General features: G+C 37.7%; 1 protein-coding gene across 1 annotated transcript; it reads left to right on the forward strand.

Annotated features, from left to right (window-relative positions):
• Positions 1–1656: 1656 nt before the first annotated feature.
• Positions 1657–25575, forward strand: map1sa (microtubule-associated protein 1Sa). The gene is made up of 7 exons (XM_027158431.2): positions 1657–1845; positions 10319–10420; positions 18248–18330; positions 18993–19133; positions 19232–22337; positions 22800–23014; positions 23206–25575. Exons 1-7 carry the CDS (start codon positions 1686–1688, stop codon positions 23359–23361), a joined length of 3963 nt encoding a protein of 1320 aa, XP_027014232.2. The 5' UTR covers positions 1657–1685; the 3' UTR covers positions 23362–25575.
• Positions 25576–25917: the final 342 nt, after the last annotated feature.

Here is a 25917-nt window from a genome sequence, read left to right on the forward strand (position 1 = left end):
GTGGTCATTGGGGTAAAGGTCAGGACTCTGTACAAGACACTCGAGTTCTTTAGCTCCAGCATTGGCAAACCAGGTGTTCATGAATCTCTGCACAGTGACATTGTCATAATGAAACCGGTTTGGGTCTCTTAGTTCCAGTGAAGGTAAATAATGATACAGCATGTAAAGACATTGTAGACAATTGTTGGGATCCACCTTTGTGGCAATGGTTTGTGGAAGGTCTATGCATTTGTGTGAGGGTTAGTTGTCTACATACTGTACATTTAGCCATAAAGTGCATCTATGTCTGTCTGTCTATGTTTTTAGGGCTAATTTGACCCTCTCACGTGTTCCACATAAAAGTTGATGAATAGGTTTCAGAAAGTCTAAGTAAGTCCTTTAGCAGTGTAAGTAATGTGGTTTGTTTCCTGAACTGAGTTTGGCATATCTACTTTAGAGTGTAGAATCACTGCACATCCATACAAAGTGCTTGATTGATCACCTATGATGAAACACTTCTGTTTCTTGATGGGTGTGGTCTCTTCTTAGATGACCCCACCTCATCCACAGGGCATCACCTCATCCATGGGGGTTCACAGGAAGGTCTGAAGAAGATGAAAATTATGCAAACCATGATCAATGATGCAATGGCTTTCACAGTCACCTCAAACTTCTCATTCTAGTTGAAAAGTGCTATAAATCACCTTCATCAATACACCAACTGAGGGATTATCTTTTGAAAGAATGCTTTTTACAATTTTACTACAGTTTAGAGACTATCATAGTCATTTGTGATGGCCCAAAACTTATTTGTCACACTATATAGGTGTACTCTCCCTCATTACTGTATATCTACTAATGGAGCTAAATACCAGATGGCTACTGGCAATATATAGAATATATACAGTAGTGTGCTGATTGTATACCATTATTACAAATCCTGTGTAGCACTCTCGTTTAAGTAACTGAGAGTACAGTTGAATTCTTATTAGACATATTAGACTTATTAGACATATAGTATACTACGTAGACTATAGAATTATTATTATTATTATTATTATTATTATTATTATTATTATTAAGCCCTTTATATTGCACTATAGTTTTTACAATTTCTTAAAAAATATGTAGATAAATTCCAAATGTCTCAATTCCAAAGGCCACAGCTTCTCATAATATAACATGACTGTAGACAACCACTGACTAGTCTACCACTATAAATAAATAACCTCTAATTTTGCAAGGAATAAAAAACTCAGTCTCCTGCTTTTATAGGAAAATATCGAACAAGGTAATGTGTTGAAACAGTATCACTGTATTGTTTTATGCCTAATTTTTTAAACTATTTTAAATAAATCTTTGATATTACATTAAATGCTCTGTGAGACAAATTAAATGCTCAGTGAGACAAATTAATTATGCGTATTAGCTCAAATATATATATATATATATATATACATTTTTATATTTTTATAATTTTTACAATTTTATATTTTTGTATTATATATATAAAGATAATATAGTTCTACTTTGATGCCACATTTGATCGTGTAAAAGTCGAAATTATCGACAATTTCTCTGTAGAATCCGGGCGTCGCATCTGTGAGATTCAATTGGCTGAAGTGGACTGCCAATCATTTTGTACACGCCTCCTATTTAAATAAGGGGTGTGGTTGCGGTGCTTCATTCTGCTGAAACTTCTCAACATGGCGTCGCAGCGCATCGACGGAGTGAAAACGATGGAAAACACGAGTCCAGCTTCATCCCATTTATGTTTTAGCAGCGATAAATATTCTTTACTGGTCGTAATCGGGGAACACACCGCTGCCGGGTCTGTGGAGTATCTAGTTTCGGAGATTGAGCGAGGTAAATGTTGTGTTTTTTCCCCCTGATAAGTCGTTGCAGTAAATCAGGAGGCAAGAAGAGCTTCCTTCGTCTTTTGGGGCTTATCCGATTTACAGGTGATGTGTAGTGAGGATTTTAAGCTGACTTTAAAACCAAATCGGCTTCGTTTTTCACTTTGTAGCTGTCCACAAACATTTAACAATAACAAGAGTTCTGAGATTGATGTCTGAATCTTTCATGCCCCTTAATTGAAGACTAGAGCAGTTTTATGGCACACTATGAAGTGCACTTACTGCACATTCCCTGAGCCCTAGCAAGTGTGGAGCTGTAGACATGATGTCTTTAGTCTACTACAGAAAACACTGCTTTTTACATGATGGTTCACTTGGTGTCTGAGATTTTGGGATTCAGCCCAAGATAAGCAATAAAATGCAGTGGCTGGATTTCACCATTTCAGAAATGAAAATGAATGAAAAATGACATAAGATGAATGAAGTAATATTTGTAAATGCATAATAGATTCAATATTAGGAAAAGGCTGTAAAGGTTTTATATTGTCCTTGAAATCAAAGTTGGTGTTGCAGGTTCCTTCATGTTACGGCACCAAGAAGATTATTTAGAAAGTTTTTGGCTATTCTCAACTTTTTTGTTCTTGTTTAATCTGGAAGGCAATTAAACACTTTTTAATTTTTTTATTATTATTATTTTTTATCGTTATTTGGTACTAGTATTGTGCTGATCCAATTAAATTCAAAAAATAGATTGGAAAGCCGTATCTTCCTCTACAGCTTCTCCCACCAATAAACATGGTTTGTTGTTGTTTTTCTGGCTGTGTCTTCTTTCACGCTGTTCTTGTTTCCAGCCGTCACTTAGCGGAGAATAATCAGTTGGAGTCTATTTGTTTGAAAGAGGGTGGAGTTTATGTTACTTTTCTTCAGAGGTGTGTTTTACTAACGTTGGGAATTTGAGTGCTGTAATGATGTCACGTCAGACTGGTGGATAGTTCTGTCGTTACCTGCTGACAGAACTTTTCTATCAGTACGAATAGGTAATATCTCTTTATCTACCAATTAGACATGCCACCTTGTCATTTGGTGATGACCTCATGGGTCTTGGTCACTCTGTTGCCACTGCTGAAGCTTGACATTAACTCAAAAACGTTTAGCATATTGCCAAAAGCACATCTTTTGGTTTGGTATATCATCCTGGTTCATGTGGACAGGCTGGGTGAAGGTAACAGTGAGAGATCCTTCACAGCTGAAAACAAGATTTTGTAAACCCGTTGCAGTTCTACATGTTTAGCAAGTTCACTAAGCTTTGGGTAAATTTAGTGGGATATGGATGCTACTGGCTGTTCACTCTGGTTTTCTGTGTCGACGGGAAACTCATCAAACCACGGCTCTCAAACCACTTTCTATTTATAAGTATTGATAAAGTTTCAGGACTCTTTTGCCTTCCAGTCTTGTTCTATCAAGCATGATGTAAACCTCATGACTGAAAATTTGTCTTCAGTCACCTTTCATTTTGTGGATGCCGGAAAATGTATATATTAGCTCGTACATGTACATTGGTTATAAATGCAGTGAATCAATTTACACTCTTGGTCCTGACAGGAAACTGCTGTGTCGACATGTCTTCCCCATGACAGAACGGTTCTTATAATGAACAGCAGAAACGCTGAAGCTGGCCCCTCGAAAATAATTATAGAACAATTTTCAAATGTAGTTGTAGGATTTCTGTTGTTTTTGTTAGTTTCTAATGAAATTGGTTGAAAAGCAATCATTTAAACTACAGCCACTTTGATCAGGATGAAGATGATGAAAATGGGTTTTTTTTAGCTCTAGTGAAACACAAGTCTTAGGCATCCTCAAGTTTTTTTAAATACAGATTTTGTCTTAAATGTTTTTTTTATGACTTCTGCGTTATGGAATGCACATTTCAGATCTAGTCCCTACTTTTCTAAGAAAAAAATGAAATGCTATAGGAACATGTTTGCATGGCTGTAAACTATGCAGCTAATTGCATAATACAGCACACACCACCTAATGAAGTCTTTCTGGTTGTTTCTGCAAACATAATGTTGATTGTTTCGTTTATTAACGTGTACTGCTTTTACTAGGGAATTTTTCACGTGCAAATGTTTAATGTCATTATTTGTGAAGAAATTATTGCATACATGACTGGGGAAGTGAAGAAACGTCAGATCCCATGCTCCATAGGATTGACTTGAGGAATCATTCGAGCTGATTGATTATATTTATTGCTTTAAACATCATCTAGCTTCGGAATGCTGCTATTTATTACCGTCACTGTTGCTGAAAGCACATACTTACATAGTATTTAATATAATAGCATATGGTGAGGTAGTTAGCTAGTTAACAGAATAAAGAATACATATGACATGACACATGAAACTAGCAAAAAGACGTGGAATAGTGTAATTTACAGCGGTTAAACAAAAATAGGATTTTTAGCACATAAGCAGGAGTGATTATTCTACTCTCATGTTATATTTATGAAGAGAGAGGGGGATGGAGGAAGAGAGGGAGACAGAGAGGGGTAAAGGAAAAAATGATGATGAGAGACCTGGGGATGGAAGGGAAGAAGAGATGTCTACTACGGAGGAAAGGTGGACAGAATAGGAGATATAAAGGAGAAATAAAGGTGAGATGAAAAGATGAATGGAAAAATAGGTGAGAATAAAGAGAGGATCAGGGAGGAGTGAAAGAAGATGGAGTGAGGAGCAGAGATGGAGTAAAAGAGATGGTGTTAAGCAAATATATGGGTGGAAAGTGATAGAGAGGGATGGAGGAAAAGATGCTGAAGAAAAGGAACAAGAAAGACAGAGTGGAGAGAAATGGAAGAGAAGAAGTGACAGGTAAGGAGAGGGAGAGAGATGTTTGGAGGAGAGAGATGTGAGATTAAAGCTGTTGCTATAAATAGTGCTGAGCTTTACGTCATTCTGGCTGATGCGAGTGAGACAACACAACTTTGTCCTCCATTTTTAGTGAAGCTCCGCCTGCTCGACTACACCCTGCACCAAAGGCCAGTAGCACATTCAGGCGTGTTGAATTCTAAACTGAGACTCCTCTCTTAGCTAGCGATGAGGAGCTGGTTTGCTACTGATTTTTTCATTAGGAGAAGTGGACTCCGATACTGCAGAGTGCACTGTTGAAATGTTTGAAATGCTGGACCATGCCTCGTTTGTACCGGCCCGTCACAGGCTTAGCTGTATAGTGTGTTCATTCACAAATCTCCACATAATGTATGTACATGAAAAGGAACCGTTACATCGCATTTTCCACATGTTCCATAGTATTGCTTACAAACATCATATTTTCACACAATAATTTATTTTAAGTAAGAGTTTACCCAGTTGCATCACAAGTTTTTACAATTCTATCACGTTTTTATGCAGTTGTCATGTAGCCATCACTATTACATCTTATTGTTTACATCGTAATATCACTTTTTTTTCTGTAATTGCCTTGTGTTTTGGTGGAAACCAAGCAAACGTCATCTCTGTATGAAGCATGCTGAGATCAGAAGGATTTAGCAAGCAGGGGATTCAACTTCCTCATTGTTCTTTTTTTTATATCAGCACAAAGTCCAGCAGTATGTAAAGAGGAAGAGGCAAGAGTGTGTTAGTAATGGTGTGTATTGAAGCTCTGTCACGTCTGAAGATTTCTTTACGTCGTCTCTGTGGTTTTGATTCCTACCTCCATCCTTTGATTCTCAGTCTTTATCTCCTAACTAAGATTTGTGTGACTGACAGAAGAGACATATCCTCTTTGTTTGTTTGTTTTTTCTAACACACTTGACCACCATTTCCTCCTTTTCCTAGCCAGATGACTATGCTGCACGGATCACATCGCTCGCATGTGACAGCAAGTGCAGAGCAGGACTACAAGATTTTTAAAAATACTTTCCTGAAAGAAAATTATAGGAAGACTGCTTTCAGCATGGCTGCCTTTTTAAAAGCATGTCTGAGGTTTTCAGCAGTGTGCTTGAGAAATAATGATGAAAGTGAACAGAACAGAGGGCTGGCCTGCTTGCTCGGTTTGCTCAGCTGTGCGTTTGCATTGTGAAAACGGATGCTAATGTGCAGTGGCATCTCATTTGTGCATGAATGTCTGCACCCAAGTTAAAATTCTTTCTCTGGTTTCTGGTTGCAGTTTGTGTTTAATTTTATCCTTTTTGCTTTTCTGTCTTCATCCGTTTCGGAATGTTCTGGGGTTTTTTCCTTTTTAATGATCGTGTTAATTTTTCTCCTTTTTTCTTGTTTTCTGTTTGGGTTGGGTTTGAGTTTCTATTTGCTTTATGTTCTTTTGAGCACAAAAGTAAAGGAGGCATGGCTTCAGCTGCTTCGGCTCCTGTGAGGTGGGTGTGGCCTCTGAGCTTCAGTTCCTGTGAGGTGGGTGTGGCCTCTGTGTTTTGCTTCTGTGACGTGGGTGTGGCCTCTGTTTCGGCTTCGGTGAGTTGGGTGTGGCCTCTGTTTCGGCTTCGGTGAGTTGGGTGTGGCCTCTGTGTTTCGGCTTCTGTGAGGTGGGTGTGGCCTCTGTGTTTCCGCTTCGGTGAGGTGGGTGTGGCCTCTGTGCTTTAGTTCCTGTGAGGTGGGTGTGTCCACTGTGCTTTAGTTCCTGTGAGGTGGGTGTGGCCTCTCTTTCGGTTTCTGTGAGGTGGGTGTGGCCTCTCTTTCGGTTTCTGTGAGGTGGGTGTGGCCACTGTGCTTTAGTTCCTGTGAGGTGGGTGTGGGCTCTGTGCTTTAGTTCCTGTGAGGTGGGTGTGGCCACTGTGCTTTAGTTCCTGTGAGGTGGGTGTGGGCTCTGTGCTTTAGTTCCTGTGAGGTGGGTGTGGGCTCTGTGCTTTAGTTCCTGTGAGGTGGGTGTGGCCTCTGTGCTTTAGTTCCTGTGAGGTGGGTGTGGCCTCTGTGCTTTGGCTTCTGTGAGGTGGGTGTGGCCTCTGTGCTTTGGCTTCTGTGAGGTGGGTGTGGCCTCTGTGCTTTGGCTTCTGTGAGGTGGGTGTGGCCTCTGTGCTTTAGTTCCTGTGAGGTGGTTGTGGGCTCTGTGCTTCGGCTTCTGTGAGGTGGTTGTGGGCTTTGTGCTTCGGCTTCTGTGAGGTCGGTGTGGTTTCTTAATTTTTTTCTCATGCTTAGAGATGGTGGCATGGCCACTGTGTAATTTCTAGTGAAGTAGGCAGTGTGATGTTCAACTCTGGGTGAGAAGACGTCCTGTACAGCTGGGCTTTCTAATGAAGGAGACACATTGTAATGTAAGAAGGTATGGCAGTTGTGCTTGCCAGAGTGAAAGATGCCTGGCATTTGTTCCTGGCAGTCGTAATGAAGGAGACCTTGTTATCCTCTAATTGAAAGAGGCGTGTATCTTCTTTCCTTCTCAGTAAAGGAGGAGTGGTCTGAATGCTTCAGTCCCTTAATAACACTGTATAGCCTCTCTGCTTGTTAATATTTATAAAAGAATGTGTGGCCTCTGTGAATATCAGTCTTCATGAAGGATCAATGTTCTCTGTAGCTGTCAGACCCAGTGATGGAGGAGTCTTAACTGACTGCACTATAATAAAATGAAACCGTCGTACATTCAGAGAATTAATAAAAAAAGCTCTAAACAGCTAAATATTAGATTAATTACTAGAGAAAATTACATCTAGATGTATTCTACATGATCTCAGTATTCTGCAGGTTTGCTTTTATTCAGAGTCGCTCTGAATTGCTGCTTGTCCAGGAGGCAGACAGACTGGTACATTTTTAAGGCTAACATAACTGTGCATTGCTGTAGGTGGAAATCAACCGAGAACTTTGCTGTTGCGTTTCACCTCTGATTCAGCATGTGACCTCATCAGGAAGTGAATAAATAGAAAAAAGTGTCACTGTCTCAGAGAGTGTTTGCCAAACACGTCCTTGCTGAATACTTTCAGTCGACCATGGGTGACTCTTACACCGTCATTCATGTCCTTTTTTTTTCGTATGTGGCTTTTTTATTTATTTATTTTTTTTAAAACAGGAGGCCATTTTTTTGCTTCCATGTTCACATATTTGGAAATTTGTTGTTCAAAGATTTTATACAAACAGTACTGGAAATGGATTTAAATGTCAGATAGTGTGTGTGTGCGTATGCTTTCTGTATCTGGGGATTTAACACACTCCTGGTAACTTAGTGTAGTATATTTTTATAGCAAATCAGTTTTGGACGTCTTGACTAATTTTGTAAAACGCTGTGATGACTAAGCAGCTGCTAATGTACTTGTAGCAACATGATAACATTTCTATAGTAGCAGCTCATTGGCAGGGACTTGTAGGGTGAACCTCCCACCTACATCTATTAAAAAATGTGCATTCTCACTTATTTGGTGAAGTTTCTTGTTAGGAGATGCTTATGAAACCTTTATGAAAGGAGTCTCCAGGGTCGAACAACACACTTGAGATTTTGTGTCTTAGGAAATGCATCTTTGTAGAGCTTCATCACACCTCCTCGTCATTTAATTATTTTCTTATAGCAGAGTGTTTTATTCTTCCTTTTATCTACCTTTCTATCAGTCTGATGTAATAAAAATAAACTATTACAATAAAAAAATACTAGAATCAAAATTTGTACAATAATTTTTTTGGACCTTTAAATGTGATTAAATTCTTTACCCCTTAAACTTCCAGGACTTTTGATTAGGTCTAGACAAACTAGTGCTGGTCAATATGACAGTATTAATACTGAAATCATGATACATTCCTCCTGAGATATCACATGTGTTGCAATGTGTTTTTTACTAGTAAATGAATATTTTTTTGCTTTGCAGTTTAAAATAACTGATATTTGACTCATATAGTATTTTTTTATTCAGGCTTATCAGCTGATGTTTATTTAATAATGTCTGAGAGTTAATAAGTGAATTATAAACTGAGATTTTACGGATGCGTTGCTATAATATATACCATATAATGCTGATAAGGTTTTCTTTGAGGATATCGTTGGTTCAGTTAGCTTTTCTATGCTCTACTGTGATTAAATGTGTGATTTGTTTTTCTGAGGTAAACATGTTTAAAAATAAATATTTGGGGTTAAATATTAGTCTTTTTCCCCTCGCAGTCATCATAGTTTCCCAGCCATGCACAGTGTTTAAAGAGCAAATCAGTGCTTATAATGGCAGTCTTTGTGCTTTGAGAGCTCTGGTTAACTCATTTATACAGCTTCTGCTTTGTTCAGAGGAGAGATGTTTGCTGTGGAGGGTAAAAGCTCCGTGATACGGCCGTGTGCTCCACCCGCAGTGCTGTCAGTGTAATTACTTTGTGCTCTGAGGTCACTTTGACAATTACATTTCATTACTGCATGCTGAGTGCCAAAGGCCACGGTCTGGCAGGATATAGAAATGTCCACAGCATTCTGGAGCTAAATTTACACAGACTAGAGATGAGCAAATTGTACCTTTCCTCTTCTGAGATGGAAAAAAACCCCACCAACAATGAGTAGAAGATCTTTAATATTGATAGATTATTTTTTATATCTTTTTTTAATCTCAGCACGTTCTTCAATGGAATCGACAGACTTTTATTCTCTCTGATTTTCTTTCGGGTTTCTTCCTTGAATCGTGTGCTCTAAGAGGTCCACTGAATCACTGACAAAATGTTCCTTAAATAACCTAAGTATATCGTGTATCTGAGTGATGATGTACTAAATAAAGAATAAAACACCCGGTTTCTTGTTCTAGAAAACCCATCAGTGATTGGCAAATTTATTGTTACCATTCCAGAGATCTTTTCCCATAACAGCATGAAGTGATTTATTGCTTTTATAAAAAAAAAAAAAAAAAATAACTTACAAATGACATACAAACTCATTTGTGTTCTCACTTGTTACAGCAGCTAAAAGCAATTGATGTCTTGTGTCTTTTTCTTTCTTTTTCAATGTTACTGGGAACCACAACACACAAATTCCATGTTAAACTAAAGTTCGTTTTCCTTGTTGTGCATTCTAGTGAAGCTTTTCAAAATTATAACTCATTTTTTAGTTGCTATTACAGTAAGTGTCACCTGCACACCATGTCTCTAGATGTCCAGGTAAAAATCAGTGCTGGGAGACTGCCTTAGCCAACGCAAGAGCCAAACATTTGCTGAAAATTAGAGATGTTTGCTTGGACAGGACTGAAATAATCATCCCGCCCTCGAGTTTGTCTAAAAAAAAATAAATAATGAGCACCTGAGGTATTTTGGGAATTTGTTCACAAAAACACTGCAGACCTGGATGAAAATAACATTATATATTAGTAGCTGGGAAGATCTGTTCCCCACTGCAATTCCTTTATATAAGATAGATGACGTTTGTAGCAGTTCTTCTGCTCTGTGTGGGACACATTCAGCTCTATACTTGCTGCTTCTTCATGTAAAGGCTGCTGTGTCTGTGGGAAAGTGAACTCTGAGCATGAATAATTGACCCCCGCATGCTTAATGTGCCCTAACAGACCTGTCTCTGTTTCTCTGTTCTTGCTGTAGGTATTCGCTCCTGGGATGTGAACCTTTCCTCCTGTAATTTGGACGAGCAGCTCAAACTCTTCGTCTCCAGACACTCGGCTTTCTTCTCTGAGGAGCTCAAAGGTACGAAGCGTGTGTGTGACAGCCTAGTTATTTCCATCTACACTGCTATGAGTTCTCACTTAAAAATACGCAAAAAGTCGCAATCAAGAATCATATGATCCAATCATAATATAAAATTGAAAGAAGTGACCATCGTGTGTGTGTTTTGAATTCTTCTATATTATTCTCTGGCATCCTGGAAGTCCTGCCAACTTCTATCAATTTTACATTAGTAAGGTTTTTTTTGCCTGGTGATCTTGTCCTGTCACGACTCAATTTTCTTGCAGGATGTATTGGCGCAGCTTCCTTTGCTTTCTGTTGCAGTACATGTAAAATGTCTTGGGTTTCACTTTGATGTAATATCAAATCTTTCAATGTACGTTAGACCAGAATGTGGTTAACGTCACTTAGATAGATTTATTTATTTATTTTTAGAAATTCTGCTGGAAAAAATTGTCAAACATGTCACATGAGAGAAAAAAGCAGAAGGGGCAGATATGCCAATTCTAACACTTAAAAAAAAAATATTTTAACGCTAATGATCTTGATTTCCTGCTCCAGATAGTGTAGATAGCACAGAAGAAGCAGAGTGTTTCTTTATACATGCAGGGGGTTTACAGTAACCACAAAGCATTTGTGGGGGGAAAAGCAGCTGCTTGACTGTTTTATTTATGGTGTAAATTCTAGAAAAGTTTGCATTCACGCTTTCTTAATGACTTCCATATGCAGCATTTTTATTGTGGAGTAGGAGGATGAAAATGTGCATGTAAGCCTTTCTGATGTGTGTAACTAAACTAACTCGCATCATAACTAAAACAGACCAGTGGCAGCTTCTACCTGAAAAGCCAGGTAGTTAACATTAACACTCCAGTTTCTAACTTGACAAGTGCTTTGGGAAAGGAATCCACCAAAAAAAAAATAGGTTCGACTCTTGTTTGAGGAGACTATACAGTAGTCTTTTGGCAGGTGTGATAGTGATGAACACAATCTGTGTGTGTGTGTGTGTGTGCAAATGAACTTCAAAAATCAACATGAAATTTTGAATATCTTGTGAATATCTTGATTTCACAACTGGATTTTTGTTTTGAGAAAATTTGACATTCGATGTTGAATGTTCTCAAAGCCAGAAGGAACATTTGCACAGCCTTCCATGGGGTGTTATTTTTACACTGTGCTTTAGTCACTCGCTGCTGCTGATGTAATGGTTAGATTTTTAGGCAGCAGGAAATGTGAGCTGCTTCTTAAAATTTTGCTGGTTCATTAATGCAACTGAAAACTGTGAAGACGACGACGACCAGAACATTTCAGAATATAAGGATTTATCATGGTTTATTCCTGTTTTGCCCATTTTGTGTGAAATGGGGAGGGTTGATGCATTAAATATACAGTATATCACAATAAGGATAGTTGATGCACAGTATATCATGATATATAGTTTTCTAAGAGCAAAACAAGAATGTTGGCTAAATAATAATAATTATTATTAAATGATTGTAAAGTCTGTTTTAAACAATTAAAAAAAATGCTCCAAAAATAGAATTACAGAAAGAAAGGAAAATTTGTACAAACTGTTAGTTTTGCAATTATTACAAAATTCTAACAGCAACCAACTGCTTCAAATCAGAAAAGTATTACATAATATATTTTTCTTCATTTTTTATTTTTTACTCTGATATCTTAAATGTATACTGTAACACCCTCTTTTGCAGTATTTATATTGTATATATTTATTGTCCTACTGAAGTGTAGTTGAACGGTATGGTTGAGAACTATGAGACATGTTTTGGAAGCCTGGGATGGAATTGGAGAAGAGAACGGAAGTGAAGATATGAGCAGCTGATGGAGCAGCTGTCCTTCCCCACCTTTAAATCACTATCTAATGCTGGATTGTGAACACGTGGCACACGACTCAGATTCTCCACCGTGATGACAGAGATTATCGGCTACTACAGCTTCTAAAGGACAAAGGATGCTAAGAATAAATGCAATTAGATTCTTAATGCTACATGAAATGCAAGAAAGGGCGAAACATTCGATCTGATCTGATCATAAGTGCACGAGCAAAATGCATACATCGTTCCTGTGGGAGTCTTTTTTGCTTTCTTTTGTTTTCAGACAGAAATGGTCTGTCAGTCCTAACTCACGTACCTTTACTGGCCATTTCAAACATTTCCTTATAAATTATTTTATAAGCTTATAAATAAGCTGCTATAGTATCATCTTTATCCATCATTCAGTGGGATTTTCAAATAGTTGCACAATGATTTCAGATACATTACAGTAATGATTTACTTGATTAGGTCCTCCTTCCTTCTCTTCCAGGACGCACTGAGGCGCTTTTGTGTTCACTCTGTGTGGTCGAATGCATCCCATACACCCCAGAAGGTGGTTTGAGTGACCGGACCACTACACATTTATGAGAAATGTTGCATCTCGTTCACACCTGAACTTAGTGCTTTTCACTTAAGATCAGATCAGCCAGGAATAACGTATATGTACAAAAAATCCCCCACCATAAAAACTATCACTTCATGGAATGACTTCACGTCCTTCTTTCATAGAGGACGAACTGCTCACATCCTTTACGTCACCTTCTGTCAGGTGTGAAATGGATGTTAGATCTAATAGAGTTGTACACATCACATTTCCTTTTTAGGAATACTCTGGGGATAATAATTCATTGAAATTATTTATCACAGTCACTTGAAGAAAACAAAAGTGAATGTGTGTACATGTTGAAGAACAGCCTGACATACCTATGATGTCCACAAGGAGTAAGTTTGCATACTCATGTTGCCCCCAAAAATGGAGATAGAGACGGAGAAAGAATAAAGACAGCTTTCACAAAGTCTTAGAAATTTTCCTTTAACTCTGGCTGTTACAAAGGGCTCAGGCTCCTTCCATAAATCTCACCATATTAACATTTACACACATTGTTTTATTCACTTTATGTGGATCTTTTCCCATACACTCAAGTCCATGTGAACAAGCAGTTAGTATAAAAACACATTAGAATACTTGCTTTAAAATCAACCAACACTTCCTGAACAAACAAACAGCAGGATTCAAAAGCACTGTGGTATAAAAAAAAAAGGGAAGAAAAAAAACAGAGCAAATTTGAAGGAATAGCTCACAGTCCTAAAAAGATGACATGCCATAAATCATGTGAGCTAACTGGTTTATCACCATTGCTGGAGAAATGAAGAAATTGTAAAATTTGCATAATTTACCAAGCTGCAGGCAAATGCTGCTCTCACTTTATTGTGAAATATAGCAATGCTTTATCACACAGATAACTACACAGATACTGTGAGGAAATTTAATTCTCTCTCTCTCTTTCTCTCTCTCTGTCTTTTAGGGATATGAGTCATATGATTTCACATTTCAAACCAAGAACATTGTTGTTTTAGCTAAATGCTGTTGGCCTTTTTATTAATAATAAGATCAGCTGATAAGATTCCCATCTGTGTCTCACATTTGGCATCATCAGGAGTGGACAAAGGATAAATTCATTCAATTAATAACAGCTAATACTTTACTGGTCAGGCTGAAAAGTTAGAGCTAACATATGTAACCTAGATTTAACCGTGTAATCTACATTTTAAAACTGAGTGTCCGCTTTAAATTGGTTGCAGTTAGATTATAGCATATTTCTCATATGTAGTTAGATTTCTGGGCAGAAACAAAGTTAGTTGTCCAGTTTCTAGCTAGCACACTAACTATTTTGCTGGTTACATCACAAGCTAGATCAAATGGTAGAAGTGTGCATGGTTTCTCTGCTATTGAGCTAGTTGTCTAGTTTAACTTTGTTAGCTGTTTAATCTAGCACTGTTAATTCTTACTCAGTAATTCAATGGCCTTATGTTCTGTACAGTTTTTGTATAAAAATAAAAAAAGCATTAGGGTAAAATAAGTAGGTAGTAGAATAGTACAATTATTTAATTCAAAGACAAACTTCTTTATACTATAATCTGCACCAATGGAGCACCACGAGAAACTGTAGAGTTTAGCTTCAATTATGTACATAAAATTAAAGATTGCAGATTTCTCTTTTTTTTGACATTATTAAATGTCTGTTACCAAAAGTGGCACCAAACTAGTAGACCAGTCTCACTAGAGCTTTAGACTGTAACTTCTCAAACAGACAGCCTGTGTGTGTGTGTGTGTCTGTGTGTCTGTGTGTCTGTGTGTCTGTGTGTCTGTGTGTCTGTGTGTCTGTGTGTGTCTGTGTGTCTGTGTGTGTCTGTGTGTGTCTGTGTGTGTGTGTGTGTGTGTGTGTGTGTGTGTGTGTGTGTGTGTGTGTGTGTGTGTGTGTGTGTGTGTGTGTGTGTGTGTGTCTCCTTGTTATTTCCAGGCAGGAGGCTAAGTAACAGACAGGCAACTGCTAAGGAATGCATAACGTCAGAGTCTCTCTCTCTCTCTCTCTCTCTCTCAGCACACACACACACACCATCTGTCTTTGTCTTTCCTTTACACTCTCTTTCATGAACCTGCGTTATCTTTGTTCTATATTTAATTGTCTGGTCTTATTAAACCAAGTACAAGTACATCAAAGCTTATATACATCTGATTTACTTAGTCATCATTTTAATGCTTTAATGCTAAGTGTGTTCTGCTGTCCTGTCATGCAGCATCGGCCACATAAACATGCGTGTGGCTGTGTCCACGGTTCTCAGAGGAAGCACATGTTAACCTTCCCCTGCCCTGCATGTGAGCCGTTGTATGAATTGGCCAATTTCAAACAATGGAGAATTGTTTCTTTTTTTTAAGCAAATAATCAGTATTAAAGCAAACAGGCTATGTCAAGCAATGAGTAAGTGCAAACACATCTATGACATACAGTACTCTTTCTGTTTTAAGATGATGGCAAAGAATACAAAGTTTTTTGCGGTTAGGGACGTGTGTACGGATGACTGTAGTGAAAGGACAGACATCGGTATACAAACAGAAGAACGAGTCTCCCCCTTCTATTTCCCTCTCCCAAATCTTTGTTTTATGAAGTGAACTTGTCTCAGAGGTTTTCATTCTTTTACAGACCCCATTTTGCAGTGTACTGTTAAAACCCATCAAACATTAGGAAACTAAACATTGACTGAAATTTTAAGCAGAGTAATTGCTCATTCAGAGCTTAGTCCGGAGTCTGTGTGTCAGTAAGTAGCCTGTACACTCTAATGCATTACATACAGCTAATCACAAGGCCATAATATGGGCATTTAATTGTTTATTCATTCATTCATTCACTTGTTTGTTCAGTTTATTATTTTGCACTTAACTCACTCCTGATGTTGAACACTATTTTTGGCAGTACTTAGATATGTTTCTCTTTGTGTGCGTGTGTGTGTGTGCGTGCACGTGGTGTGTGTGTGTGTGTGTGTGTGCGTGCACGTTTGTGTGTGCATCGTGCTGTATCTGGCTGTCCTAGAAAAATTGACCGGCCGGTGTTATGAAGCAGATTTATATAAAAAAAATATATATACAACATAATTAAAGTATAGCACTTTATTATTTTTGTTCATTAAGAGTTGCATTTACTGATGTGGAACATCTGCAAAACAGGATCTCTCTTACATTTACATTTACATTTACAGCATTTGGCAGACGCCCTTATCCAGAGCGATGTACATAAGTGCTTAAATCTCTAGCATTGGATACATTAATGCTGGGTTACTAGGTTACATATATGATACCATGAGTTTAAAACATTGTTCAAAGTTACAATGAGAGAGTTTTTTTTTTTTTTTCTTTCCGTTTAATGTTGTAGAGAAGAAACCGACATGAGCGAGTCACATTAGCAATATGAGAGGGAAAGGACAGTTGATTGTCCATGGCTACCCCAAAGTTGTGAGCTGTGGCTGAAGGGGAGATCAGATCTAGGGATATAGCAAGGTCATGACCTGGGAATGTCACTCTTGTAGTTAAAGAAAAATTATTGGATACTGAAATAGAAAATTTCACCAATTTATAAAATGAATTAAAACCTTCTGACCAATCAGAATCCAGAATTACAATATATACAATACAATATTTCTGTTTAATATAAAAAGCCTTTTAGTCATAATCCTAATTTTGTACTTAACAAATAAACAAAGATTTTATCTATGATGTTTGTTTGGTATTAAAATCTGTAAGCTGGAATATTATAACAGAAATAACGAACAGAATAGTAATAAAAAATAATGCTGCCTTTGTTTTCACAGACAGTCGGTAAACTCTGTGATGTTTGCTGGAGCATCAGCAGGCAGAAGTTGCATTGTGCAGCAAAACAGTGTGAGAATTTGCTAGGCCTGCATATAAAGTCCTACAAATGTGGGTTCATTTGATCCGACACCGTAATAAAGCTGACTCAGGTTGTACTGTATTACAAAGGAAAAAACTGAATGTCAGAATATTAATGCCACACTCGCATGCATGCGTGCACACAGACTTATCCTTAGTAGCAGATTGTTTACGCTTCACTGTCTTATTGCAATTAGTGAACATTTCTACAGAATGTGTACCATCACATTTACAAAAGACAGTTTTACCAGTTTCCAAGTTTGCTCATTCTTTTATTCACTGTGTGCAAAATAAATAATTAAACATGTTAAATAAATTAAAAAAGGATAACTATCGTAAAACATTTTTGAAATTTCAATGCAAAATTGTAATGTTTTTTTTTTTTACATTTTACCATTTTAAACATTCTATTCAAGATCATATCTATTTTTTTAGTTCATTTTAATAAAATAAAGCCGCATATGACAAGGTGACTAGTGACATTAACATGGTTGCTCACAGCATTAGCAGCAATAGTTACGTTTTAAAGGTTTAGTACAAAAATCGAGATCAAATCTCAGTCACAGTTTTAATCCAAACTTCTGAAAAATAAACTGGTTTGTTAGAAATCTCATTCCAGGCTTAAATAGCCGACACATTTCTGATTCACACAGATATTGGAACAGCAATGTGTACATGTACAGGAAGGAAGAATTTCCATCCAGTCTTGTGCTGTCATGTTCATATTTACGTTTAACAGTTCAGCAGTTCAAGGTCGCTTCTTGTTCACACTGGCAAACAACAATGTGATAAGTGACTATTTATTTTCAAGGACGGGACTTTGGCTACAGGCGAATTGAAAATTCAGAATAAACGTATTACAGTACGTAGTTATGTGGGAGGAAAGATCACAGGCATAAAGAAATTTAGTTTTAGTTCCCTAGACACCTGGGTTAAAATATGAAACTCTTAAATGTATATACGTCTATAATAAAATGTCGAGTGTCTGATGTACAGAGGGCTGTGAATGAGCTGTTACAATAGAAACTATAACATTAAAACCAGTGCCTTTATATATAGACCTGTTATTTGTAGTCACATTACAGTCAGAGCTGCTGTTCTAAAAAATTCGATAGAGCTGTGGTATAAAATGTTATGCAATAGAGGAGAGTATTTAAGTTTTTTCTGATGTTTTAAGGCAGAACATGGCTGCTATTTTTATTCTCCTTTTCATAAATTTTGCCTTTCAGTTGCAAAGACATCATTAAGAGAGAGGATGATTAAATAATGGAAAAAAACATTCTCTATCATGAGGAATGATCGCAAATGAGGGAAATGCTTCCCTATCTATCTATCGATCTATCTATCAGTGATGTTCCTTCTCTATACTGGGATAGTTTTTCCAGTTAGTAATGAAATCAGTGTATTACTTGTGTTCTATTGTGAACGCATATTCGCTCTCACTGAAGGTTTTTTTCTTTGTACTAATTTCAGGGATGGTTGTTAGATTTAATTAAGGCTTCAACTTACAATTGGTTTGATAATATATTGCTCACTGAATCTCCCCATTCTCTCCCTGCTATCTCCTTTCAGGCCAGAGGACACTGCAGCACAATGGAGATGTTCTGGAGACGCAGGTGGTCGTAAACCCATCCCACAGTTTGGTGTGCTTAGAGGTCAGACATCAGCAAACCTTTGTGTGTGTTGTGTTGGAATATTAAGAGCATTTCTTCATTAACAAGCTGCTTTGTGTGAAATGGTTAAGATTGATCACTATATTAATGCCATATGGAAATGTATGTAATAATGGTAATAATTTTTTATTATCTGCTTTAACTATCTGAGAATTCTGTTTGCTTGCATAGAGTTCAGCTAATTGAAGTGTAAACATAATTTTTCCACATCCTGCTGTCAGTTTACACATTTTCTGTAGGTCTAGGAAAACAGATGTTGCTGTGAGTGACTTCTGAAAAAAAAAATACAAAAATAAATTTTTAATTAATTGTTTAAATAAATTGTTTTGCTGTGAATGAACTTTACTGATCCATCTTCTTCCAACGGTTTCACCAAAACATTTTATTTACTTTTATACTTTGCCTTGGCATCTGCCAGCTGAGATCACATTCTGTGATGAAACTCTGTTTTAATCTGATTCCGCATGTTAACATCATTTTTAAGACAGAACATTTTCTGGTTGAGTTTAAACAAACATGATTTTTTTTCCAGGGCCGTATATATTAGAAAACCTAACGTTTTTCATAAAAAAATAATCATTTAATTGTTTGTATGGTACGTTATCCTCAGTTTGTGTTTCCTCTTTTAATTTTTCATTTCAAAGGTCCGACGGCTTATTACCGACGTGTCTCGTCACAAGCTGCTGATTCTGGCTGGACAGTGTGTGGAAGACTCTGGTGACCTTGTATTACAAACTGGTTACTTTTCACTTAATGACTTCATCCAGATATTTGCTCATGAAGAGGTGAGGAACTGTGAATGATGTTCATATCATAATACCTCACTTCTTTCAGTTTGAAAATTGCCACACAGTATAACTTTACTTTAATATTTACAATGTAGATTGGTGAGATGTTGAGCTCAGCAGACCCTTCACACAAAGCAAGCCTCACGCTGAGTTGCCCAATATCTGGAGCATGGAAGAGCTCTATGTTGGAGAAGCACAATTTGCAAGACTTTATTGAAATCAAAATCAACCCCCCGTCAGTGTTGCCGGAGATGGAAGGTTTGCAGGAGTTTACAGAGTATCTTTCTGAGTCTCTCGAACCTCGGTTGGCTTTTGAGCTCCTTGAGCCTCCTAGCACAGTTGGCTTTTTAAAACTGTCCCGTCCTTGCTGCTACGTCTTTCCTGGTGGTAGAGGGGACTCTGCCTTCTTTGCTGTGAATGGATTTAATGTCTTGGTCAACGGTGGGTCAAATCCACGCTCTTGTTTTTGGAAACTGGTGAGACATTTGGACAGAGTGGACTCCATTTTGATGACACACATTGGTGCGGATAACTTGCCAGGTATGAACAGCTTCCTCTGGAGAAAAACAGCAGAGCAGGAAGAAGAGGATTCATCTGGCTCCCAGAGCAATGAAGATTGGCAAAGGAACTTAATATCTCCAGAAATCGGGGTTGTGTTCCTTAATGCTCCTGAAAGACTTAAGACACTTCACGGTGATCCTAAGGTCTTGCGTGGCTGTGATCAGGTTTCACTTACACTACAGCATCTAGAAAAGTTATCTATCTCTCCAGAACCCCTCAGTCGTTCTAACAGTCCAATCATTGAACCATTAGTCCTCTTTCAGAAGATGGGCGTCGGCTGTTTGGAACTGTATGTTCTTAATCCAATCAAAGGTAGTAAAGAACTCGAAACCTTTATGCAGAAGTGGCCCGGTAGTACCTCTGGTCTGAAGGCTTCAGAGATTCCTTTAACCTGCCTGATTTCAATATGTGCACTGTTGGTTTGGCATCCTGCTAGCTCTCAGGAAAAAATTGTTCGTGCTCTCTTTCCTGGTTGCACACCACAGGCAAAGATATTTGATGGGTTGGAGAGGTTGAAACATCTAGACTTTCTCAAGCATCCAGTGGTGAGTTTACAAGATCTTGAATCAGCTAAACCTGATAAGCAACCAAAGCGTACAGAGAGCAAAGAGAGCCTTAAGTCTCTCACCAAAGACTCAAGACCTGGGAGTGCCTTGCTTGTCAAAGACAAGGTAAGTAAAGTTGACATAAAGAAGCAAGACACTAAAGTGAAAGCCAAATCTATAAGTGAAACCAGCCAAAAAGAGGGTAAAGAAGGGGAAGAAAAGACAAAGCAAAAAGATGACTTGAAACAGAGACTCTCTAAGCCTGAAAAGCAATTGGTTAAAAAAGAGCCTGTTAAAGAGGAGAAAAAAGAAGTGAGAAAGAAAGAGGAACGACCCTCAACAAGTCTTTCTAAGAAAGATGACAATGTTGAGAAAAAGAAGGAACCGATGAAAAAAGACTTCGGAACGAAACCTAAGAAAGATTTGAAACTTGACATAAAGAAGGAGATTAAGAAGGAAGTTAAACAAGAAGAGAAAAAAACGACAACTAAGCCAGTTGTTAAGGACCCAAAGAAAGCATCTGGAAGTGCTTCTTCTGAAGCAAGGAAATCAACAGGCAAAAATGGGTCATTAAAGAAAGACTCAACTATTATTAAAAAGGACAGTTTAAATAAAGGAATAAAGTCTAAACTAGAGAATAATGAAGAGCCCAGTCTGAAACTAAATTCTGATCACAAGTTGTCCGAGGAAATTGCTGCAGACTTTGAGAAATTAACATTGGAAAATAGAGTATTGGATGAAGAAGGGAATTGTTTAGATTCTGCCGCTAAATGCACTGAGCAAGCTGAGAAAGATCAACATCAGTTGAATGGAGCACAAAGTGGAACAGACTTGTCTAAAACCCCGGAGAGATTTCGTTGTACAGAGACACTATCTGTCCCACATACTACTCTAGGGTCTCCTTCACCATTAGCAAAGACTCCAAAAAGTGAGAAGAGTGTCAATTTTGATCTCACACCATTGGACCGTGGGTTAATGGATGTAGTCCTTGAAACGGTCTCTCCTGAAAACAGTGCAGGACGGGCATCTTTCTGTCTTTCTCTTGAAAATGATCATCTAGGCAGTGGCCATGAAGATATTCAAGAGGCGGTTAGCTTAAAAAGTCATGTGACTGCCAGTTCCACATCTTTAAAGGATATACTCCCAGACGCATCGTCCACATTCACGTCCCTGCCTGCTGAGGAAGGCTCTCCGCACTCAACTGAAGTTGATAATTCTTTATCAGTATCGTTTGAGCAAGTCATCCCCCCTGTTAGTCATACAGAAGACAGTGAGTACACCAGTGGACACGAATCAAAAGCACATATGTCAATACCTTTAAGGACATTGTGTAATGGTGACCAGAACTTTAATGGGTCTGAGAAGCATCTCTCTGGCCCACAGGCTATTTGCCCTGATCTTCCACCTCATGATGTTGACCTTTGCTTGGTGTCTCCTTGTGAATTTGAGCATCACAAATCTCCAGACAGCCAAACGGGGTTATCTAGCCCAAATGCTCACAACTACTCTCCTGAGTCTCAAGAGCTTGCTAAATCACCTTCACAGTGTAACAACAGTGTTTGTTACTCTTCACAAGGTCAAGAGACAACGCCAACCTCTGTCAGCGACTCCCTTCCTACAGTCTCAGACTCTGATGTCCCGCCCGCTACAGGAGAGTGTCCTTCAATTACAGAAGACTTGGATTCTGAGGAGGAGTTTGCTGACTTTTTTCCACCCCATCACCCACATGATCATCCCAGCAGTCACTCATTTCACATGGACACTGCACATTCCTCTCCAGATCCCCCACCAGCACCAATGAAGGACTTGCCCCCCCTCCCACCTCAGCCTGGTGCCTGCATGTTAGACCCTGAAGCTGATTCCCATGCCAAGCCTTTAAAGAATGTAGTTCTGAAGGCTAAAAAAACAGCAACTTCTGGCACACAAAAGATGGCAGCTGCAAATCCTTCAGCACAAAGTAGCAGGACAAAAGCGGGTTCTCAGGCAACAGCCAGCAGTTCAGGTCGGTCTTCATCAAGCTTGGATACAAAGTCAGCATCACGTAGTATCATGGGAAACGCGAGACCAATGTCAGGAAGTGCAAAACCACAATCAGGTGTGTACCACTACTGTTTTATAGTATGGGTCAGGTTTTGGAATTCTGATCAAACAGAGCAGTTCTTGATGTTCTCCATCTTCCCTGCAGAGTTTTAATCATTCCCTACTTCTGATTCTTTATGCATTGTTGGCTCTAGACACTTCAATTTAATGATCATAGGATTGTGAGTTCAAATCTCAGCACTACTAAGCTGCCAATGTTGGGTCCTTGAGTAAATCCCTTAACCTCAAGGTGTATCTTGTCCCAAATGTAATTTGAATCATATTTGGATGAAATATTAACCAATATATTATTCAAACAAGGGGTGAAACTCCTTGTTTGAATACTTGAAAAACTCTGTAAGGAAGTAGATGTACAGTAAAGTAAGAAAATAAATAAATAAATAAATAGTAAATAAAAAAAAATAAAAAAAAGACCTTGTCAATCTCAAACCATCATTAGCATCTTCTGTCTTTACAGGTCCAGTGGGTAACAAGTCAAATGCTGCATCAGTTTATCTAGACTTTGCATACCTGCCCTCTGGCTTTGCAGCGTCTACAGTTGACGTGGAATTTTTCCGTCGCTTGCGCTCCTCCTGCTATATAATAAGTGGGGAAGAATCGTACAAGGACTCGGTCATGAGACCCATCCTTGAATCTCTGTTGGAAGGAAAGGTGGCTTGGCCAGAAACACAGGTCTGTTATGGTTCAACCCATTAGCATGTTGTGCATAGAGCTTAATACTATTTTTCCTTCTGTAATCTTGAGTTATTGTATCCAGTAACAAAGAAATAAAGGTGTTCTTTTGCATTATGTATAAAAGTGAATTATTGAAACAAATTTTGGACAATTTATTGAATTTCATTGTATCTACTCTTCTCTTTCAGGTCACTCTGATCCCCACATTTGATTCATTGACGATGCACGACTGGTACCAAGAGACACATGAAAGACAAAAAGAGCTAGGGATAACCATGTTGGGAAGCAACAGTACTGTGGCCATGCAGGATGAAACATTTCCTGCCTGTAAAGTGGAGTTTTAAATAGGAAGTGGGGGGAAAAAACCTGCAAGGAAATCACTCCTATGTAAAACATTTAGGCCAATTCAGATGTAACATTGATAGCATTTTTTGTTTAAGGCTTAATGGCATATATGTAACAGCTCAGATGTGCATTCATTAGCATATGTTAAAAAAAAAAGCAGAATCTCCATTATTGAAGATTTACAGATCATATTGTTAGTATGCTATAGATTTTGTTTGAACAAAAGGAATAAGCAAAAGATTTTTTTTTTTGTTGTTTTTGGGGGTTGTTTGTTTTCTTGTGAAATATTGATTGTTTTTACAGTCTCAAGCTGTATATACTTTATAGATCATGGTAAGATCATGTTTCTTATTTGCCTCATTACTACAGTCTGTTGTTTAGCATGGTTGCACAGTTTGGATTTTCAGCACAAACGGGGAAACACAAAACACCAGTGGACTTTGTGATTGACAGGAGTAGAGTAGATGACTAGGTCATCATGCTGGTCCCACAGGGTTTTTTTTTTTGGACATTTGTTATAATCCAGTCCATATTTTCTTCATGTTTCCTCTGTAAAGATGATATCACAATTGCATGTTTGAACAGTTTGATGTCAGTTTTTGTTTAATTTTCACATCTGTTGTTGATAGTAATTATGCACAACACACAAGCACCAGTGTTTAGTAACTTATTGTTTACTGCAATTGTTTATTTATACTGCGTTCAACTAAAGCTTGTAACTTGGAATTTGCAGCATCAAACCAGGAAAAACCAAAGAAAACACCTAATTACTTGGAATTCCTATTCGGAAGGTGTCAGCCTGCCTTATAGCGTTATTTCTACAGAAATTAGCATAATACTTCTTTAAAAAAATTGTATACTACTATAAACTTATCAAAAGAGACAATCAAATCTGTAAGACAGACTATACTGTTTGCTGTTTTGAGGAACTAAATGCACAATCATAAATGCATAATTAATTTCTGTTAGCTGGGTAGATTGTTGCTAACAAAAAACACGTACCCATGGTTTTTTCCCCACTGTGTAGGTTGAACAAACCAAGTTTAAACATTACGCAATTCCGAGGTACGCATTTCAAAGTTGAATGCAGCATAAGTGTAGTCTAGGACTAAGTTTATGCAGTGACGGTACACTGTGAGCCAATGCTTTGTATATTCTTTTTGTTGTTGTTGTTGTTTATTTGTTTTGTAACTATTCAGAAATGTTGCAGTTTAATGCATGGTAAGGAGACACTAACTCAAATAATCTGTGAAATACTGTTTCCTGGATTAAAAATTTCATATTTTACTTCAGGATATAGTATAATGAAGTTCCTTGGAGCTTTTTCAGCATTTTAAAAGATTTCTTTATTACAAAAATAAAACATACAAAGTGACCGGTTTTACCCCATTTATATTCAGCCACCTGAGATGTGATTTACTGTTGCATTGGACATTCAAAGCTAATGGTGAAAGACAAATTTCCAATGCAGATAATGTTGCTGATTTATGGTAAAGACTCTGCTTGGTTAGTTAGTGGTCTAAGACTTGATGAGAGTGATGACATTGATGGTGGAGCAGAGTTTACAGATAAAGAGTTAAGAGAACTAGAGAGACTAAAGTGCTGTTGCTATTGCATACATTTTTCCAGGTAAAGATAATGAGAGGTCTAATCAGCAGCTGAAATACAGGGGGAAAATACCAACATTTCATTGAGTGACGCTTAGACCCAAACATAATTTATATAAAAAATAAATCATTTGTATCATCAAGATTTATTTGGTGTTAATTATAAAGATTTATTTTAATGTCATTCAGGGTAGACTGATCTTTAATTCAGTAAGAATTAAACATCATCAAATGCCATGTAATAGTTACAATACTGAGATTTTGTAGTGTTAAAAATCTGGGATTAATTATTTTTAAGTGTTTGTTTTTTTGTGATGGCTAATGTACTGTAGGACTATAGAGTGCCAATGTGGGTACATTGAGCAGCCAACATAGTGCACTTCTTTAGGAGACGTTTTCAAATACGACAGCTTGTTTTTTTGTTTTTTTAAGTTTGTCTGATGTTAATTTACAAGCCGCTAAATCAAGTCCACAAGCCTTAAACACTATCACATTTAAGTTGGCTGGACAAATCAAATGCTTCAAATTCATGATTTGCATATTTGCAAACTGGGCCATGTGTGAGTGAAAATCCATTTGCATTAAAAGCAGTCTGCACTATTTAAACCTTTTCTTGTTTCTTTATTTGTCATTTCTTCATTATAATCTAGATATTAGATTTAATCATTTGTATCTGACTATTAAAGCCAATTTTTTTTAAATCAAGAGAATTAAACTTTACATGTGTTACAATATAGAGGTATATGTATGGGTTGTTCTCCAGACTTATTGTCAACTCCAAAGCCAGGATTAACTGGGAATCAGTCAGTGAGTCAGAATTAGGCCAAAAACCATCAAATCCTTTTTATGTCGACTAGTTGGCTTCATCCAGTTGGCATGTGGTCAATGCATTTCACTACACATACAGTTCAAATGCCAAATGTCCATGACCAGTCCAAAACCAGGACT

The sequence above is a fragment of the Tachysurus fulvidraco genome, chromosome 2, assembly GCF_022655615.1.
Source record: "Tachysurus fulvidraco isolate hzauxx_2018 chromosome 2, HZAU_PFXX_2.0, whole genome shotgun sequence".
Classification (NCBI taxonomy): domain Eukaryota; kingdom Metazoa; phylum Chordata; class Actinopteri; order Siluriformes; family Bagridae; genus Tachysurus; species Tachysurus fulvidraco.

Excerpts from the sequence above, each read along its gene's own strand:
- map1sa (XM_027158431.2), top strand. The coding sequence starts at position 1,686 with ATGGCGTCGCAGCGCATCGACGGAGTGAAAACGATGGAAAACACGAGT. Across the intron at positions 1,846-10,318 it reads AGTTTCGGAGATTGAGCGAG|GTATTCGCTCCTGGGATGTG; the intron begins GTAAATGTTGTG and ends TTCTTGCTGTAG. Across the intron at positions 19,134-19,231 it reads AGATATTTGCTCATGAAGAG|ATTGGTGAGATGTTGAGCTC; the intron begins GTGAGGAACTGT and ends TTTACAATGTAG.